This window comes from Ovis aries, chromosome 15 (genome assembly GCF_016772045.2).
Source record: "Ovis aries strain OAR_USU_Benz2616 breed Rambouillet chromosome 15, ARS-UI_Ramb_v3.0, whole genome shotgun sequence".
Lineage (NCBI taxonomy): Eukaryota > Metazoa > Chordata > Mammalia > Artiodactyla > Bovidae > Ovis > Ovis aries.
The window spans coordinates 22,265,655-22,286,379 of NC_056068.1; the positions used below are offsets into that span (position 1 = coordinate 22,265,655).

Sequence of the window (20,725 nt, forward strand, 5' to 3'; positions counted from 1 at the left end):
AGCTCCAGAATAACACAAAATGGAGGCATTTTATTTTGGGAGAAAGAATTTTTATAGCTCTTAGGAGATGGAAGAGGGGCAGGTAGGAAGATCCTTAAACCCAAAGAGATTCTATGAAGGTGATAGATATAAATGTAATTTCTTTGCTCTAGGTATGAACTTCTTCAGCTATAATTTCCTTTTTTTCGTTCAGTTCATCATTCTGCAAACACTTAGTGAATGAATCAGCAAGCCACTGTGCCCAGTGCTGGGAATGGATATAAAGATGAGAAAGATGGTCTCTCCCTTAGGAATTTTACAGCCCACTAGAGGAAACAGATTTCTGACAGGAACAAAGAGAATTTTCAGTATTGTCTTTCCTTTTCTAGAATGAAAGAAATTTTCTCCTTGTCTTGGACGCCAAGAACTTTGAAGAACTGGGCCGAGCCGAAGTGCCTGTGCAAATGCCCTATGGGTTCCATGGCACCTTCGTGACCATCTGATGGAACGGCCACAAGCTCTGTGAACTACATTTGAATGAATGTGCTTGCTACATAAGAGAGAGCAAAAGTGTACCTTACCTTCCAAACAGTAGACATCTGCTTTTAAAATTTCTGTTAAAAATTGAATTCATGAGATAATTATGGTGTTATATTTTCTTAGGGATTGTCAGGGAATGTTTAACAGGAGGATTCCTACATGCTGTTTCTCACACGTCCTTTGTTTCTTTTTAAGTGGAACAGCACGCTGCTCCCAGGAATTGGGGTCATTGTGTGAGACAGGCTTAGATCTTTAGTAAACATTCTCTTTACGACAAAACCGCTCAGTCCCAATCCCCTTTCTTGAGATATGGACTGTCTCCTGACCTTGTGACCATCATTGTCCCTTGGTAACATTTACTGTACGTTTGGTTTTCTGATCTTTATTATTGACTAAAGAAATTTCTTGTACTACAGACTATATATACTCAAAGAAAAATCATTAAAACACCTTGGCTCCATCAGAGATTGGGTCCCTGTGTCTTTCTTTCTTTCTTTCTCTCTCTCTCTCTCCGGCTGATTCCTTGGAGCACAGAGACCCGTCTTGCTCACTGTCCTGCCCAGGCTTCTGAGACTCTCTCAAGAAGGCACCCTGTGCCTTCACCCCTCCTCGAGAGGGTGCCCGGTGCCTTTGTGAGAGATGCAAGTCCTGTGTCAAGGACTTTATTGGTTTTCTGCGTAAACCAGGGAGTATCAGCCTTTTTCTCTCTTTCACTTTCTTATCATTGCCTCTGGACCACCAGGTCCCGGTCCATTAAAGGACTCCAACAAGGGATCTTCTTTGAAAACCTTAAGCATTGATACAACTTTTGAAGAGAGTTTTTAAATTTATATTTACTGGAAATATCTTATGGGTAATAAAGATACATGAAAGAAAAACTAGACCTGGATCAAAAACTAAAAATTGTCACCACCAGATAGATGGGTAACAGAGGTTCTCATACTTGGAAGAAATGAAAATAAATATAGCTAGTAAAATGTGAATATAGGTCTGAAAAATCTCCCCCTTTTTTTCCATCACAGTTTACCTGTTGCTTCTAAGTAGTCATGCTTGCATGCTCCTTCTAAAATGCCTACTTTTCTGCTGTCCATAGCAGATGCCACTGCAGTTGAATCACCCACTACCACCTCCTATCCTGCCCCCAGCTCAGGCTTGGAAGGCTATTGTTTTGAGAGATGTTAAAATCAGGCATTTTCCCTAGTCTTCAGGTGTCTGGTTCTTCAGAGATTCATTAAAAGTTGGTATTAGGTTGGTACAAAAGTAATTGAAGTTTCAGACCATAAATTTTAAATCATTATAACTAGGCTCAACACATCTTTATTAATCAAAATAGGAACCATTACAATCAACGCATTTTTACCAATGAGAAATAAGTGTTAAAATCCTTGCTTCAGGATTCAGTGAATTCTTGGAAATCATTTTCTGCCTCCTGCTGGTTGTAGAAGTGTTTTCCTTGGAAAAAGTTGTCGAAATGCTTGAAGAAGTGGTAGTCGATTGGCAAGAGGTCGGATGAATATGGTGGATGAGGCAAAACTTCAAAGCCCAATTCATTCAACTTTTGAAGCATTGTTTTTGTGACCTGCGGTCTGGCGTTGTCATAGAGAAGAATTCGGCCCTTCCTGTTGACCGATACTGGCTGCAGACCTTGCAGTTTTCAATGCATCTCATTGATTTGCTGAGCATACGCTCAGATGTAATGGTTTCACTGGGATTCAGAAAGCTGTAGTGGGTCAGACAGGCAGCAGATCATCAAACAGTGACCATGACCTTTTTCTGGTGCAACTTTGGCTTTGGGTTAGATGGATATGGGTTTGGGTGGACTCTGGGAGTCGGTGATGGACAGGGAGGCCTGGTGTGCTGCGGTTCATGGGGTCGCAAAGAGTCGAACACGACTGAGCAACTGAACTGAACTGACTGAACTTGGCTTTGGGAAGTGTTTTGGAGTTTCTTCTTGGTCCAACCACTGAGCTGGTCACTGTGGGTTGTTGTATAAAATCCACTTTTCATTGCAAGTCACGATCTGATTGAGAAATGGTTTCTTGTTGCACAGAATAAGAGAAGACTATACTTCAAAATGAAATTTTAAAAAATTTCTGGTCAGCTCATGAGGCACCCACTTATTGAGCTTTTTCACCTTTCCAATTTGCTTCAAATGCCAAACAACTGTAGAATGGTCGACACTGAGGTCTTCAGCAACTTCTCGTGTAGTTTCAAGAGGATCAGCTTTGTTGATTGCTCTCAATTTGTTATTGTCAACTTCTGATGGTCAGCTACTATGCTCCTCATCTTTGAGTCTCTTGTCTCCTTTGCAAAACTTCTTGAACTGCCGCTGCACTGTATGTTCGTTAGCAGTTCCAGGGCCAAATGTGTTGTTGATGCTGCAAGTTATCACTGCTGCTTTACTGCCCATTTTGAACTTGAATAAAAAATTCATGTGAATTTACCTTTTGTCTAACATCATTTCCCTAGTCTAAAATACATATAAAATAAACAAGTAATAAGTCATTAGCAAAAACAATAAAACAAGAAATGTGCATTAAAATGATACATAACATAGACCACATTTATTCAAGAATGTATTCCAATATCAAAAGGCAAAGTTCAGCCAGTGTAAAACCTCAATTACTTTTGAACCAACTTAATAGTTCTTACTTCCAGATGTTCAAGCTGGTTTTAGAAAAGGCAGAGGAGCCAGAGATCAAATTGCCAACATCCGCTGGATCATTGAAAAAGCAAGAGAGTTCCAGAAAAACATCTATTTCTGCTCTATTGACTATGCCAAAGCCTTTGACTGTGTGGATCACCATCAACTGTGGAAAATTCTGAAAGAGATGGGAATACCAGACCACTTGACCTGCCTCTTGAGAAACCTGTATGCAGGTCAGGAAGCAACAGTTACAACTGGACATGGAACAACAGACTGGTTCCAAATAGGAAAAGGAGTACATCAAGGCTGTATATTGTCACCCTGCTTATTTAACTTCTATGCAGAGTACATCATGAGAAACACTGGGCTGGAGAAGCACAAGCTGGAATCAAGATTGCCAGGAGAAATATCAATAACCTCAGATATACAGATGACACCACCCTTATTGCAGAAAGTGAAGAGGAACTCGAAAGCCTCTTGATGAAAGCGAAAGTGGAGAGTGAAAAAGTTGGCTTAAAGCTCCACATTCAGAAAACGAAGATCGTGGCATCCGGTCCCATCACTTCATGGGAAATAGATGGGGAAACAGTGGAAACAGCGTCAGACTTTATTTTTTGGGGCTCCAAAATCACTGCAGATGGTGATTGCAGCCATGAAATTAAAAGACGCTTACTCCTTGGGAGGAAAGTTATGACCAATCTAGATAGCATATTTAAAAGCAGAAACATTACTTTGCCAACAAAGGTTCGTCTAGTCAAGGCTATGGTTTTTCCAGTGGTCATATATGGATGTAAGAGTTGGACTGTGAAGAAAGCTGAGTGCTGAAGAACTGATGCTTTTGAACTGTGGTGTTGGAGAAGACTCTTGAGAGTCCCTTGGACAGCAAGGAGATCCAACCAGTCCATCCTAAAGGAGATCAGCCCTGGGATTTCTTTGGTAGGAATGATGCTGAAGTTGAAACTCCAGTACTTTGGCCACCTCATGTGAAGAGTTGACTCATTGGAAAAGAGTCTGATGCTGGGAGGGATTGGGCGCAGGAGGAGAAGGGGACGACAGAGGATGAGATGGCTGGATGGCATCACTGACTCGATGGATGTGAGTCTGAGTGAACTCCGGGAGTTGGTGATGGACAGGGAGGCCTGGCGTGCTGCGATTCATGGGGCCGCAAAGAGTCGGGACACAACCGAGCGACTGAACTGAACTGAACGGAATAGTTCTTCATTTAGTTGGGCAACAGGTGGCACTAGAGACCGTATAATCTTTGCATTTCTAAACCCCAGCAGTTTTTACCAACAGCCCAGATCAGTCTAGATCTGTCACTTAAACCATATGCTCAAATGCCTTGTTCTTTTTTCCTTCAGTTATACTCCAAGCCCAGGCCAGTTAAACTGCGCATGCTCCTTGTGCATACTGACTGTTGCTGGAGGAAACCCCGCTCCCCCGCAAACATGTAGTCTGGGGCAGTGTGAACTCATTAGGCTCACTGTACAGTCCTGGACCAACATAGTTTCATCTCAGTTTTCCTTGAGGGTTATTATAAACATCACAAACCCCATTCACTTTAGCAGAGAGTTGCACAGATACAAATGCCACATGTTGGAGTTTCGTGTCTGGATTGGTGAGATATAGGAAAACAGCAGTAGGTACAGAATGGCAAGAAGATGCCCAAACAGAACTTAATACAACAGGTGTGGGAGCTTAGAGGCCGAGATAACCATAAGAACATAAATCCCTCACTAGTCACAGGAGTCTTTGAAAAGACTCCCAGACAAAACATGTATCCCCCCAGACAAAACATGGAAGTTTTATCCAGATCTTATTTGGATCTGAAGGGTGAAGAAGACCACAGTTGACATCTGGGAGATACATAGATATATCTGATCATGCCTTTCTTCTGTTTATAAACCTTTACTTTGTCCTACTACACAAAGAGTGAATATCAAACATATGAAGATTAGCAGTATAAAAATAAGGCTTCGATCCAAAGATGCCTGGATTCTGCCTTGGCCCTGCCATCAACACATTTCTCAAAGGAGAAGACAAAACAGGATCAACAACATTTTATAATCTAAGTGTGTATGGCTGGTAAACCAGTGCACAAAGTTTTGGAAATTGAATGAGCATATGACTTAGTCTTGGGGCTTTCCTGGTAGCTCAGCTGGTGAAGCATCCACCTGCAAGGCAGGAGACCCTGGTTCAATTCCTTGGTCAGGAAGATCCTCTGGAGAAGGGATAGGCTACCCACTCCAGTATTCTTGGGCTTCCCTGTTGTCTCAGATGGTAAATAATTTGCAGGCAGTCCGGGAGACCTGGGTTTAACCCTGTGTTGGGAAGATCCTCTGGAGGAGGGCATGGCAACCCATTCCAGTATTCTTGCCTGGAAAATCCCATGGACAGAGGAGCCTGGTGGGCTGCAGTGACTAAGCACAGCAGGGCATGACTGAGGCTCAAAGCCTAGGCTGGCCTCTTCCTTTCCATAAGTTCAACTCGTAACTGGCCAGTGTCCAAAGACTCAGGGAAAGAAGTATGTGGTATACAAGTGAAGGGAAAAGGGATTAGGGTGCACCCTAGTGGCCTTATTGCTTCTGCAGACTATTTTCAAATAAAGCTATATTCTGAGGTACTGAGGGTTGAGACCTCAACACATTTAACTTTGAAGAAGACACAATTCGATTTGTAACAGGATGAATACAAATTCATTATTGTATTTGAATACAGTAGAAATTCACCACAGGGGCTTGTGAATTTGAGGGTGAATCTGGTGAGTGTCTTCATATAGAATTAGCTTTGATAAAATAGAGCAAGAACTCTGCAAATACCGTGACATATTTTACTAAAGCAAATAAGCAAAGCAACTTCTCAGAAATTCTTTCTACCGTTTTACCTTTTGTTTTGATTCCTTAAACTGTATTCAGAACAAGTGAAGTGCTAGAGGTTAGAGTGTTTATCTCCCATGCAGTCAACGCCTGGGAAACATTTATATTATAAGTGATCTTGGATAAATAATTCACTTATCCGGGTCTGTGTTTTCTTATTTGTAAAGTGAGAGGACTGAACTAGAATGTGAAACTCTATCTCAAAAATCTCTGGTTTATAATTATTTAAAGTTATTTTATTTCCAACCCAATGGGGGAAAGGAGAAAAATATTTGAAAACGTGTGATGAATATTTGCTGCATATTAATACTTTAATACAGAACAAAGAGCATATATAGCTGGAGTCAGGAGGCATTTGAGAGAAACCATCACTGGGGCTTTAATTTCTGCCACCCCCATGATTTTATCCATCCTTTCCAGTGCCTGGGACAGTGCCAGTCACAGTATATAACTATTTAATGCTGCTGCTGCTGCCAAGTCACTTCAATCGTGTCCGACTCTGTGCGACCCCATAGACGGCAGCCCACCAGGCTCCCCCATCCCTGGGATTCTCCAGGCAAGAACACTGGAGTGGGTTGCCATTTCCTTCTCCAATGCATGAAAGTGAAAAGTGAAAGTGAAGTCGCTCAGTCGTGTCCAACTCTCAGCGACCCCATGGACTGCAGCCTACCGTCCATGGATGGCAGCCCACCAGGCTCCTCCGTCCATGGGATTTTCCAGGCAAGAGTACTGGAGTGGGGTACCATTGGTAACTATTTAACGAAAGAATGAATTGAGGAAAGACATGACCTGGTGCATACTGGGACCTGTAAGTAGTTTGAGCAGATGCAAGGAAACAAGATCTTTTAAACGCAAGAAAGCAAGATCTTTTCACTCTGGAGATGTCTACAATGGACAGAGAATTGCTAATGTGTGTGTGTTTCTCAAGTGAATGTGCCTGCATTGTGGCAACCTAGAGTGATAAATGTCTCCATGCATGCATGTGGATGATAAAGACAGCTTGAGCGGTCTCCTTTATGAGACAATAGTTACAAATAGTCCAAAGCTAGTATTTCTGAAAGCCGCGTGATACCCCATTTTCAAATTTTGCTCCCTTTAAACTATATTTAAGCTGGCCCTGGGACTCATCTCAGAATAAGCAGCAACTGGCGGTTTCTACTGTAACCGAGGGCTTTCTAGAAGAGATTGGGAAGGACCTCATTGAGCAGAAGTAACAAAGAAGGACACTAAGCCCCCAACCACCTTATTCTATCGCTCTGAGGCACTCCCACCTCTCTGAGTGCTTGCTATTCCAAGAGATGAGGATGGTAAGGGACCTCGGTTAGGGCTTCCCAGGTGGCGCTAGTGGTAAAACGGTAAAGAACCCACTTGTCAATGCAGGAGACATAAAAGAGGCCGGTTTGATCCCTGAGTGGGGAAGATCCCCCGGAGGACGAAATGGCAACCCACTCCAGTATCCTTGCCTGGAGAATCCCATGAACAGAGGAGCCTGGCAAGCTAAGGTCCACAGTGTCGCAGAGAGTCGGACCAGACTGAAGGGACTTGGCACGCACAAGGGACGTCTATTAACGGCCTCCGGCCGGCAGAGGGAGCCCAGCCTCAGCGAGAGGCAGAGAGAGCGTCTGCCGGGCGCCCGCCGCGTTGCGCCGCCGCGGAGGGGCGCTCCGCCCATCCCAGGCTGGCGGCGGGCCCAGGGTTGGGGACGTTCCGCGGGCCGTGGGCTTGCAGAGCCATGAACGGGGCAGGGTCGGGCCCTCGCCGGCGGGCGCGAGTGTCCCGCCTCGTCTCCTTCAGCGCGACCCACCGCCTCCACAGGTGGGGTTCGCCCTCCACAGGTGGTGGGGACAGGGCCGTGGAGCCCCGGGGCGAGGGCCCGGGTGTGGGAGGAGCGGGGCTGCGGCGGATGAAAGGCTGGGTGCGCGCCGCGGCCTCTTTTGGCCGCCAGGCTTTGTTGTTGGCGTCACAGCAGTGGCGACTGGAGTTGACCCGCTTCCCGGGGTCCCTGATGTTCAAAAGAGTTAAATTTGCCCAGGTTATTCAGTGCCAGGCACATCGTAAACAGGCAGAGCGTGCTAAGTCGCTTCCGTCGTGTCCGACTCTGCGATCCCATGGACTGTAGCCCGCCAGGCTCCTCTGTCCTTGGGGATTCTCCAGGCAAGAGTACTAGAGTGGGTTGCGTTGCCCGTCTCCAGGGGATCTTCCCGACCCAGGCAGGGCTTGAACCTGGGTCTGCTGCATTGGCAGGAGATTCTTTACCACTAGTACCACCTGGGAAGCCCGAAACACTCGATACATGTTAGCTACTATAATGTATCAAAAGCAGCATCTTTCCTCGCTAATATCGCTACTGCAGGGCGAGATTTGTTCACTTGTTACTGAACAGAAAATGAACCTGGATGTTCACTTTCCCGAGAGTGAGAAGCACAGTTGGGGTTTTGAACGCAGAGTACTCAGACTGCTTGACTGCACTCAAGAGTTGATTTTGTGGAGGGTGTTGCCACTCATTAGCAAGCTCGGCTGTCTGAGCATGTGTTTCTTGGTGTATACCATGGGGTTGGTAAGAGTCGGACACGACTGAGCGACTTCACTTTCACTTTTCACTTTAATGCATTGGAGAAGGAAATGGCAACCCACTCCAGTGTTCTTGCCTGGAGAATCCCAGGGACGGGGGAGCCTGGTGGGCTGCCGTCTATGGGGTCGCACAGAGTCGGACACGACTGAAGTGACTTAGCAGCAAGATGAAGATAATTTCTACCTAACAGGATTCACCCATCGATTCATCCACTGGACCGGTATTTATTAGATCTTGGTGCTAGGCAACAGGGATGCAGCACTGACTAAGACCTGTCACAGTTTTCTGTTTGGAATGTACAAACTGGTCAGTTTTGTGGCAGGTACAGTGAGATAATTTTGTGCAAAAACTTTGTGAACAGTAGCACTCTAAGAAGTAGGTGAGCAGGAGAAAGGAAAGTAATAGAATCTCAAAAAGAAAGGGGTTATTAGGAAGCTCAAACGTATGAGAGTGGTAAAGCCTCATTGAAGGTGCACGGTTGACTGGACAGGTTAGGCACAAAAATCTATTAAGAAAATGGTTCTCTGCCTGGAACAATACCTAAGTATTGTAATTTTAAAGTTTACCCGGGTTTGAATACCCCTCAATGGATTGGTGGGGTTATCAGTAGGCAATAGTTGAGGAGAAGTAAAGCAAGATTAAGAGATGTACTAGGTCATGTAATTGTTTTTTAGGAGGAATGAGTTTTTTATTCAGATTTTTGAAAAACTTATTTTCTGTTGGGTTATAGTTGATTAACAATGTTGTAGTTTCAGGTGAACAGTGAAGGGATTCAGCCATACATACATGTGTATCCATTTGCCCCCAAACCAGGAAGAATAAGATTTCAAGCTACTTGAGGATAACCATCTTCTTTTTTATTTAAGTTGCTGTGTACCATTGCTTCATTCATCCCATGCCTAGTATGTAGTAGGTGCAGTAAGTCCCCATTATACAAACATTCAAGGTGTGTACTTTTCAAAGGTGCGAACACACATCTGGTTCCAGCAAGGAACCAGAACCTGTGCCATCAATGTCGGGCATGAGTGAAGTTGCAGCTTGCTCTTTGTCTCCTACTGTTGATGATCCTTCAGCTCTACCATTTTCCACCTCCTCTAAGGAAATCAGTCCTGAATATTCATTGGAAGGACTGATGCTGAAGCTGAAACTCCAGTACTTTGGCCACCTGATGCGAGGAACTAACTCATTTGAAAAGACCCTGATGCTGGGAAAGATTGAAGGCAGGAGGAGAAGGGGACGACAGAGGACGTGATGGTTGGATGGCATCACCAACTCAATGGGCATGAGTTTGAGTAAACTCCGAGAGTTGGTGAGGGACAGGGAGGCCTGGTGTGCTGCAGTCCATGGGGTCACAAAGAGTCAGACACGACTGACCTCCTCCAGGCACTAGCTCTTTTTGCCTGTTTACTTGATGCTAGACCCTATATGCCAGCTGTTGTACTATACTACTGTACTTTTCAAAGTATTGTACTGTCAGATTACAAATGTTTTATTTTTTGTGTTGGTTTTTTAGGTATTATTTGTATGAAAAGTCTTCTAAACCTATTACAGTACAGAACTATATAGCTGATTTATGTTAGTTGGGTACCTTAGCAAACTTTGGGCTTATGAACACATTCTCAGAATGGTATTCTTTATATGTAGGGGACTTACTGTATTCAGTAAATGTTGAGTTGAAAAATGGAAGGGTCTTCAGCAGATCAGCTTTGAAATCTTGCTGTGGAACAAGGATGTTGAATTTATTTATGCTAATTTGTATGGTATGTTTGTCTAATTAGGGGATACATTGTGGTTCCTGACATAAAACTAAGTAATGAAATCAGATGGATTTATGACTCTATTTGATGAGCTAAAGAATAATAAGTTGTGAAGTTTTTCAAAGGCTAGAGAAAACTTAAGTGTAGGGAACAGAGAAGGTATCAAAACTTGTGTCATGTTGATTTTTTTTTTTTTGGTCAGCAAATCTCTTAGTAATGAAGAAAACTTGAAATTATTTGGGAAATGCAACAACCCAAATGGCCATGGGCACAATTACAAAGGTGAGAGAAAAACTGGTGAAATTTTAGCCCTTTCAATAATAATGAATGACTGTTGAGCAACTATGGTCTTAATGAGTATGAAACTTTATGGACAGAGCATGAATGCTTTGAGTCTTGAATGCGAAAGTAAATGAAAGTTCAAAATGAAAAGATCTGTTGCTTTAGTTGGATGTATCTTAAGTTACAGTTGAAAACAGAATGGTTTAAAAAATTTTTTCCTTGGCCTTCGAGTACATGACATTCCTTTGGCACCATGTTTTCTTCTAATTAGGTATTGCTGAGGTCAATGATAAAATTAGATTCCATTCACTGTGTAAGTAATGACTGACAAAAAGAGAGTATTGGCTCAAGGTGTGCTGTATGACAGGAAAATAAGTTGGGCCTAAAACTTTGCCAGCAGTGTTCTAAGGAGGTAATTAATTTATGCAAGGACAAGAGACTTGTTTATTGAAATACAGATGATATAAAAAAAAATAGCTGTGTAAGCCATAGAGTATCACAGCAAATGATATGGTGGGGTAAAAAGACCAGAAAAGATGTCAGAATATTGGGCTTTCACGTGTAGTTCCTGTCTCTTACTTGATCTGTATCTCTCATTCTGTTTGCTCACTTATAACTAATGGTGTTTCTATGAAGCTGAAAGAAATATGTAAAAAGTCATTAATTTGCAAAGCATTCTCATCATCAAGATCTTTCAGACGTTTCACTTTTAAAAAATTAATTAATTTTAATGGGAGAAGAATTATTTTTCAGCGTTATGATGGTTTTTGCCCTACATCAATATGAATTGGCCACAGGTATACATTTTTTCAAAAGTACTTGTTAATCTACAAATCATTGCTATATACTGTGTTTACATTTCTATAAGTAGAGGGGCAATAATTTTAGGCCCGGTAATAGTTTGCTTGCTCAGGAAGGTAGGAGCAGCTCAGTGTGTAGCTGGATTTCTTCCTGTACATTTTCTACTTTTGTAGGCAGTGATTAAGCATCATCTTGAAGTAGAGATTCCTTCCAAGTACATCATAAGCAAAATTTATACCCTTTTTGGCCTTGGCTAAGCATCCTTATGTTTCTCTGCCATGGTCGAATTGCATTAGTTGATAAAAAGATCTTAACCGAAAGAACAGACATTGTGGCCGGGGCCAGGGGTGGGGGAATACAGCTTTGTAGAGCAGAGATCTAACACCTAATTTATGTTGCTAACTTGTGTTTGGATGTTAATCTGTTGAAAGTCATGTTGGTTTTTGGTTTTGTTTTCTTCCCCATAGTTGTGGTGACAGTACACGGAGAGGTACGTGCTGAGCATGTCTGTGGTTTGTGCAGATTGCTGGGCCCTCTGTCAGCCAAAGTGATGGATTCTGTGTTGAAAAATTCTGTTCAGATTCGTGTTGCTTCACTGTTGGTCTTTGTGTACGGTGAGCTGCTGCCATTTCAGGCCTTTCCTCTCCCGAAGCATCATCCGTCATGTGCTATATGTGGACAGGTAGAAGGGCAGTGCAGTGGAAAGGGAGCCTCGAGTACTTGGTGTTTCCACGCCGAGATGGATTGTCTCGGGGATGAAGGCAATGTGGGACCAGTTTCTGCACATGTTGCAGTCTTTAATAATTTACCAGAGGTTAAAATATGAAGAGCGTACTATAGTAATACTCACCTTTGTTTATTCTTTAGGTTGATCCTGTTACAGGAATGGTCATGAATTTGACTGACCTCAAAGAATATATGGAGGTAATGGCATGCTGGATGCTATTTTGTGCTGTCTTCTGAATGTAATATTTGATGGCCCCCTTTTCACTTCCCCAGCCAAGTATCATCAGAGGTTCTGTGACCTGGCAGGTGGAATTGGGTGTGGGAATGGGATAGTATTAATAGTTGGAGGAGCTTCTCTCAGTGTTCTCTAAAGGTGTTGGGATGACTGAATGGAAATTAGTCATGGTTGTATTACAATGATAGGAATGAATGTGGTGTGCTCATCTTGTCTTCTTTGTTGATATATCGTGGTTTCCTCTGTTTAACAAATTCTTCCCTTCTTTCAGGACACAGCCTTATCCTTGAAGCTTTCTATTCTTAAAATCGGTGAATTTTCCTTACATCTTTAATCACAGATTTTAATACTGTCCTGTTTTATTCACTCTAGCTTTATTATAAACTCACTGGGGCAGCTGATGATAGGGATAACAAAAAAGAAGGTTTTCAGTAAAAGACTTACTGCTTATATCATTACAGAATTCTTGGATTGTAAGAGACTACAGAGGTTATCCATGCCAGCTTCTTCCTTCCTTTGACTGAGGTCGAGAGATACTGAATAGTTAACCTCCCCTACTTGCCCTCAGTCCTGTAATTAATCCTTTGCAAAGTTGAGAATTAGATTTCCTTCCATTCAGCTTTGTTTTTATTATACCATCATTTCACCTGTTTGTTTTGCTTCAACTTCGCTCCTTACTTTTATTTTAAAATTGGACATTTAATTAAAAATGTTATTATGAGTAATTATTACTTCTTTCATGTTGCTTATCTTCCATATATTTAACAAGTTTGCTTGCTTTGCATCAGTCTTTGAGCTGAGCACTAGGAATCCAGTGATGAATGAGACATAACTCTTAGCCACAGTGTGCTCACATGACTTTATAGCAGGTAAAGAACACTAAGTTGTTAAATGAGTGTTGGTTGAATAAATGAATGGGAGAATGAGTGGGTGAGCAAACAGTGCTGAGCTCAAAATACTTTAGGAAAGCTATAAAGACAAAGTTCTTGCAAACACTAGTGACATAAATATATATACATGAAGGTTTATAAGAAACACCCTAGGCAGACATACAGCGAAATACCAGAGGAGAAATTCTCTGCACTTTTTTCCCATCTTTCTGTACCTGAAGGACGCTGCATACCACATACTTAACTTTTGCGTTAGTAAACGTGGCTTATGACATACAGAGACAAATTAGAAAGAGGCCTGTAGAAGAGGTCTCAATGGAAAAGTTGGGATCTGAACAGGAGTTTTCAGTTGAAACAAAGATTAAACAAGGATTTATTTTCTTGATATCCATGCGGATATCATTTATTTTAAAGTTTGTTTGGTTTAGGACTTACTCTTTTTATATGATTCTGATTTTTCTCAGAAGACGATTGTTATTGTTATTATTAAGGTACCTTTCTTAGAACCATACCATATGGAAATTTAGATTGTTCTACAAATTCTTTTTTTTTAATTGAAGTACAGTTGATGTATAATATTATATGTTATGGGTGTACAGTATAGTGGTTGACAGTTTTTAAAGGTTATACTCCATTGATAGTTGTTATAAAATATTGGCTGTATTCTTCATGTTGTACAGTATGTCCTTACAGCTTATTTTATATGTAATAGTTCATACCTCTTAATCCTCTGCCCTTTTATACTCTTCCTCCCTTCTCTCTCCCCACTGGTAACCACTAGTTTTCTTCATCTGTGAGTCTATTTTTTTGTTATATTCACTAGTTTATTAATTTTTTAAGATTGCTTAGGTTTTTTACAGTAGCTAAAAGCAATACAAAAAGTGAAGTGAAAGAAGTCACTCAGTTGTGTCCAATTCTTTGCGACCCCATGGACTGTAGCCTACCAGGCTCCTCCATCCATGGAATTTTCCAGGCAAGAGTACTGGAGTGGGTTGCCATTTGCTTCTCCAGGAGATCTTCCTGACCCAGGGATCGAACCCAGGTTCTCCCACATTGCAAGCAGACACTTTTACCATCCAAGCCACCAGGGAAAGTTTACAAAGAATAAGGCAATTACAATTCTTGCCATTGACAAAGAAAAATGCTGTGTATAATATATATTATTAAGAAGCCAGTCTTTACATGTTTTTAGTTTTCTTTCTAAGAGCCCAGGATCATTGTTAAATTATTCCTTATGGCAGAAACTCAGAACACCTTACATAATTTCAGTCTTAATCTGCTTTATAAAATATAGTACTTATTGAAGATGTGTCCTAACTATATTGTGGCATTGTGCTGAAGGTGAGACTGTTAGAGAAAAGTATTTGTGGTAACATTTTGGACAGAATTCAAGAAGTGTTAAACTAAATTCTGAATCACAGAGGCTTGTTATGAGAAAGAACCAGTGAATTCTCTATTTTTTGTTTTTTTACCTCTCTGCATTCAGTAATGAGGATATCCAGCCATTATGGAGAGCTAGGCCTTTTTTTATTTTAGAAAGTTTATTTTAAACTTTCTGAGATTGTTTTGTAAGACACAAAGTTCTTGCAAGTACTGAGTTAGTGATGAGATGATAAGGTAAGAAGATTTAGAGGCAAAGGTAGGACACTTTGAAGTATGATTCATAAATGGAATCAGTGATATTTTTCCTTTGTTTTGTCTATAGGAGGCGATTATGAAGCCCCTTGATCATAAGAATCTGGATCTAGATGTGCCGTATTTTGCAGACATTGTAAGGTGAGTGACTGTTTTACTTTATATAAACAGTAGGAAAGAAGAATTTATTTTAACATTTTACTTGATTATTGTGTGACTTTTTTTTTACTGTAATGATATCTTTTAAAACTAGAATTTTTATTCTCTGTAAATATTAAACATGAAGTTTCGCTTATTTGTCTTTTGATCTTCTTTCCTTTTCTTCTCCAGCACAACAGAAAATGTAGCTGTATATATCTGGGAAAACCTCCAGAAATTTCTTCCTGTGGGAGTTCTTTATAAAGTAAAAGTATATGAAACCGACAATAATATTGTAGTCTATAAAGGAGAATAACTCTTAGAGGTTAATTTCCATCCATATTTGAAGAAGATCTTTATCCCCTTGAACAATTAAGAAGTCATCACCTAACTGTTGCACTTCCACATTGTGTTCTGGAATCATTGTGAGTGAGTCCTGTTCTAGACTCAAATCTAATTTAAAACCAAGTTTGTAATGTATTCTGAGTATCATTTAAAGAGTCTTTCATCTGTAGATTAAAATCACTTCAGCAAAATGTTCTGGTGTAGAATCATTTGGAAGCAAAAGAAATCTTTTTTTTTTCATTATCTCATTTTTAGTATTCATTTTTTTCTTGGTATAATATAAATGGCAAAAATGTTTATAAGACTGACAGTAGGTGAATCTTATAAAAAATACCAGTGACCACAAAATCTGGAAACAGAGACTACATAATATTTCTAGTAGATTGAGCTCCCTTGATTACTTCTTCTAGGATATGCTAAATGTGTTCCACTGGAAAAGGGAATAGCAAACCACTTCAGCATTCTTGCCTGAGAACCCTATGAACAGTATGAAAAGGCAAAAAGGTATGACACAGAAAGATGAAATCCCCAGTTTGGTGGGTGCCCAGTATGCTACTGGAGAAGAGTGGAGAAATAGCTCCAGAAGGAATGAAGAGGCTGAGCCAAAGCAGAAACAACACCCAGCTGTAGATGTGTCTGGTGGTGAAAGTAAAGTCCAATGCTGTAAAGAACAGTACTGCATAGAAACCTGGAATGTTAGGTCCATGAATCAAGGTAAATTAGAAGTGGTCAAACAGGAGATGGCAAGAGTGAACATCGCATTTTAGGAATCCAGTGAACTAAAATGGACTGTAGTGGGCTAATTTAATTCAGATGACCATTATATCTACTACTGTGGACAAGAATCCCTTAGAAGAAATGAAGTAGCTCTCATAGTCAACAAAAGAGCCTGAAATACAGTACTTGGGTGCAGTCTCAAAAATGACAAAATGATCTCTGTTCATTTCCAAGGCAAACCATTCAATATCAAAATTCATTACAATATCAATAATCCAAGTCTACGCCCCAACCACTAATGCTGAAGAAGCTGAAGTTGAATGGTTCCATGAAGACCTTCTAAAACTAACACCAAAAAAAGATGTCCTTTTCATCATAGGGGACTGGAGTGCAAAAGTAGGAGGTTACAAGATACCTGGAATAATAGACAAGTTAGGCTTTGGGGTACAAAATGAAGCAGGGCAAAGGCTAACAGAATTTTGCCAAGAGAATGCACCAGTTATAATGAACACCCTTTTCCAACAACAGAAGAGATGACTCTACACATGGATAGGGCCAGATGGTCAATACTGAAATTAGATTGATTATATTTTTTGCAGGCGAAGGTGGAGAAGCTCTATACAGTCAGCAAAACAAGACCAGGAGCTGACTGTGGCTCAGATCATGAACTCCTTATTGCAAAATTCAGAAAGTAGGGAAAACCACTAGGCCATTCAGGTATGACCTAAATCAAATCCCTTATGATTATACGGTGGCAGTGACAAATAGATTCGATGGATTAGATCTGATAGAGTGCCTGAAGAACTATGGACACAGGTTTGTGACATTGCACAGGAGGTGATAATCAAAACCATCCCCAAGGAAAAGAAATGCAAGAAGGCAAAATGGTTGTGTGAGGAGGCCTTATAAATAGCTGAGAAAAGAAGAGAAGCAAAAGGCAAAGGAGAAAAGGTGCAAGCTTATTCAGTGAAAATTAGACCTGAATCATCTGGGACAATGCATTATAAATGAATGTACAGGGACTGATGCCAGTGCCTTTTGGTAGTGCATGGTGTTCATTGCAAATTTGCTTATTGAACCATGAACTGCTAGTGAGGAACACTGATCATGTCATAGAAGATAAATAAACTGCTTATGTATATTTATCTGTTTTCAGACCTTATGGCTACCTGAACAATTTAAACTCAGAAGACTGAAAAATAATCACATGTATTAGACCTTGTTAAGATAATCAGCATGAAAAGGATATGTTACTCTGTACAGCATCTCTTTACGGAAGTTCTTCCTAGCTTGTTTTGTTCCGATCACTAAATTTACCTGTTTCAAGTTGAGCTGCTTTTGTGGCATTCATCTCTGGTATCTTTCTTCATGCCAAAATCCACAAGAATATATTTGCTTTCTTCCCACAAAGAACAGTTCTCACTTGTGTTCTCATTTGTTTTTTAAAACCAAGTTCCTTAAATATAGGGTTCATTTTTCTCTCCACATAGCAACTAGTACACAATGGATTCTTAGAATGTTGCTGCCTGAAAAGAGTAAAAGGACTTGTGCTGTGATTAGTACACTAAAAAAAATTTCAAAGTAGTATATTTTTATTTTGGAGAATTTAACTGCATAAATTTTACAATAAACTTTGACGTAATATGATGCCCACTTGATCAAATTTGAATGTCTTTTAGTTATCAGCACAATTTTTATGTTTCTTACATATATTTCATTTAGATTACTTGACAGGCAGAGTAACAATAATTTGGTAAGGCAATTTATTTTTTAATTCTTAAAAATTCCATTCCCATTTTACATTACATTATTCCCATTTTACAGATGAGAAAATTGAGATGAATTAGTTTTAAGCTACTTGCCTAAACTAACTCAGCAAAATAAGTAGTAAACTGAGTGTTTGATGCTTGGTCTGACTCAAGCACAGACTTAAAAAAAAAAAAAGATAGAGTATACATTTTAATACTTTTTTGATACCACATTATGCAGATTTGATATCATGTTAAAAAAACTTTCTTGTGGTAACAGTGTCACTCCAGGTTTTTGTGTTCATGAGTTGCTTCTAGAGAACATTTTTCTCCTACTTGCTCTTCTTAGGAAAGTGATAATTCTATTTACCTACTGTTTATCTGTCTAGTAAATGAGTGAGTGACTAGATGAGTGAATGTTCAAAGATGGGATATAGATTTTTTTAAGTCTCCCTAGAACTGCTATCAGAGACCTTATCAAAGTATATTGTAATTATTGCTTTGTTCTCTAGTTACTAAGTCATGTCCGACTCTTTGTGACCCCATAGCTGTAGCTCTCCAGGCTTCTCTGTGGTATTTCCCAGGCAAAGATACTGGAGTGGGTTGCCACTTCCTTCTCCAAGGGGTCTTCCCAATCTAGGGCTCAAGCCTATGTCTCTGTCTCCTGCATTGCAGGTGTGTTCTGGGAAGCTTTACTGTTTTGTTTTTTTCACTACCCTGATAACTTGTGGGCAAAATTAAGCAGAATATCTGGTAAATAGTACACAATAATTTTCGTTGATTAAATGAATGGTGTTTGGTAGAAACTGCTGAAATTTTACAATATCATATACATAGTGGACATACAGTAAATATTTTCAGAATTGAGTGACATGAAAATGTTGAGCCTTGAGTCCTAGTCTGAGTGCCGTTATCACGCAGCTTTGTCCCTTTCACCTCAGAGCCTTAGTTTTCCAAAATGAATGTTGGACAGATGTTTTCTGAAGTTGCTCCTGCCTCATCTTAGATTTTATATCTCAATGATTTCAAATATGAAATGGATATTAATTTAGACATGGGGAAAGATTATTGTGGGCTGTGAGGTTTGGAAAAGCTTAGTGGAGGAAGTTAGTCCTGAATGCTGCTTAAAGTGATGGGACAGGGAGGGGGGATTGTTTAAACCTGAGAAAAGGGGAAAAACACTGAAAGGGTAAAATTTTGTAAGTGTGGTTACCAAAGTGACCCTGTGCTAAATGTATTTGTTATATAGTGAATAGAGTAATAAATATTTTTACAAATTTTAAATAAAAAAATTTTATTTTTAATTGGAGAAAATTGTTTCATGATATTGTGCTGGCTTCTGCCATATATCAACATGAATCAGCCATAGGTATACGTATATCCCCTCCCTCTTGAACCTCCCTCCCACATCCCACCTCTCTAGGTTGTCACAGAATGCAGAATTTGAGCTCCCTGTGTCATTGAGCAAATTCCCACTGGCTCTCCAGTTTTGCATATAGTAATGTGTACATTTCAATGCTACTCTCTCAATTTGTCACACCTTCTCCCCCCACTGTCTCCACAAGTCTGTTCTGTATGTATGCTTCTCCATTTCTGCCCTGTAAATAGATTCATTAGTACCATCTTTCTAGATTCCATATATATGTGTTAATATGCAATGTTTGTTTTTCTCTTTCTGACTTATTTCACTCTGTATAATAGTCTCTAGGTTCATCCACCTCATTAGAACTGACTCAGATTTGTTTCTTTTTATGTTGTTCAGTTTAGTAAGTCATGTCTGACTCTTTGTGACCCCATGGACTGCAGCAAACCAGGCTTCCTTTTCCTTCAGTATCTCCTAGAGTTTGCTCAAACTCATGTCCATTGTGTTTGTGATGCCATCCAACCATCTCATCCTCTGTTGCCCCCTTCTGCTCTCTAGCTCCTAACATCAGGGTCTTTTCCAGTGAGTCGGTTCTTTGCATCAGATGACCAAAGCATTCCTTTTTATGGCAAAGTAATATTCCATTGTATATAGGTACCGCAACTTTATCCATTCATCTGTCAATGGACATTTAGGTTGCTTCCATGTCCTAGCTATTGTAAGTAGTACTGCAATGAACATTGGGGTACATGTGTCTTTTTCAGTTATGGTTTCCTCAGGGTATATGCCCAGTAATGGGATTATTAGGTCATATGGTAGTCTTATTCCTAGCTTTTTAAAAAGGAATCTCCATACTATTCTCCATAGTGGCTTTATCAATTTGCATTCCAATCAACAGTGTAGGAGGGTTCCCTTTTCTCTATGTCCTCTTCAATATTTATTGTTTGTGAGTTTTTTGATGGTGACCATTCTGATCCATATAAGGTGGTATCTCATTGCAGTTTTGATTTGCATTTCTCTAATAATGAGTGATATTGAGCATCTTTTCATGTGTTTGTTAGCCATCTGTATGTCTTTTCTGGAGAGATGTCTGTTTAGGTCTTCTGCCTGCCCTTTGATTGGACTGTTTGTTTTTCCGGTATTGAGCTGCGTGAGCTGCTTGTTTGCATATTTTGGAGATTAACTCTTTGACAGTTGTTTCATTTGCTATTATTTTCTCCCATTCTGAGGGTGTCTTTTCACCTTGTTTATAGTTTCCGTTGCTGTGCAAAAGCTTTTAAGTTTCATTAGGTCCAATTTGTTAATTTTTGTATTTATTTCCATTGCTCTAGGGGTTGGATCATAGAGGATTTTGTGATTTATGTCAAAGATTGTTCGGTCTATGTTTTCCTCTAATATCATTATAGTTTCTGACTTTCAATTTAGGTCTTTAATCAGTTGAGTTTATTTTTGTGTATGGTTGTTAGGAAATGTT

General features: G+C 40.2%; 2 protein-coding genes across 3 annotated transcripts in view; both read left to right on the forward strand.

Annotated features, from left to right (window-relative positions):
* The window catches only part of BCO2 (beta-carotene oxygenase 2), a 70,515-nt gene extending 67,553 nt beyond the window's left edge, over positions 1-2,962 (forward strand). Inside the window, exon 11 of one of the 2 annotated variants that reach the window (XM_042232594.2) lies at positions 369-2,962. In XM_042232594.2, coding sequence (XP_042088528.1) covers positions 369-482 — 114 coding nt within the window. In that variant the 3' untranslated portion in view covers positions 483-2,962. 2 annotated transcript variants of the gene reach the window in all.
* A 4,750-nt stretch (positions 2,963-7,712) lies between these two features.
* Positions 7,713-19,192, forward strand: PTS (6-pyruvoyltetrahydropterin synthase). Its single transcript, XM_015100912.4, has 6 exons — positions 7,713-7,857; positions 10,574-10,653; positions 11,922-11,944; positions 12,322-12,378; positions 15,011-15,081; positions 15,271-19,192. Exons 1-6 carry the CDS (start codon positions 7,775-7,777, stop codon positions 15,392-15,394), a joined length of 438 nt encoding a protein of 145 aa, XP_014956398.2. The 5' UTR covers positions 7,713-7,774; the 3' UTR covers positions 15,395-19,192.
* The last annotated feature ends 1,533 nt before the right edge of the window (positions 19,193-20,725 follow it).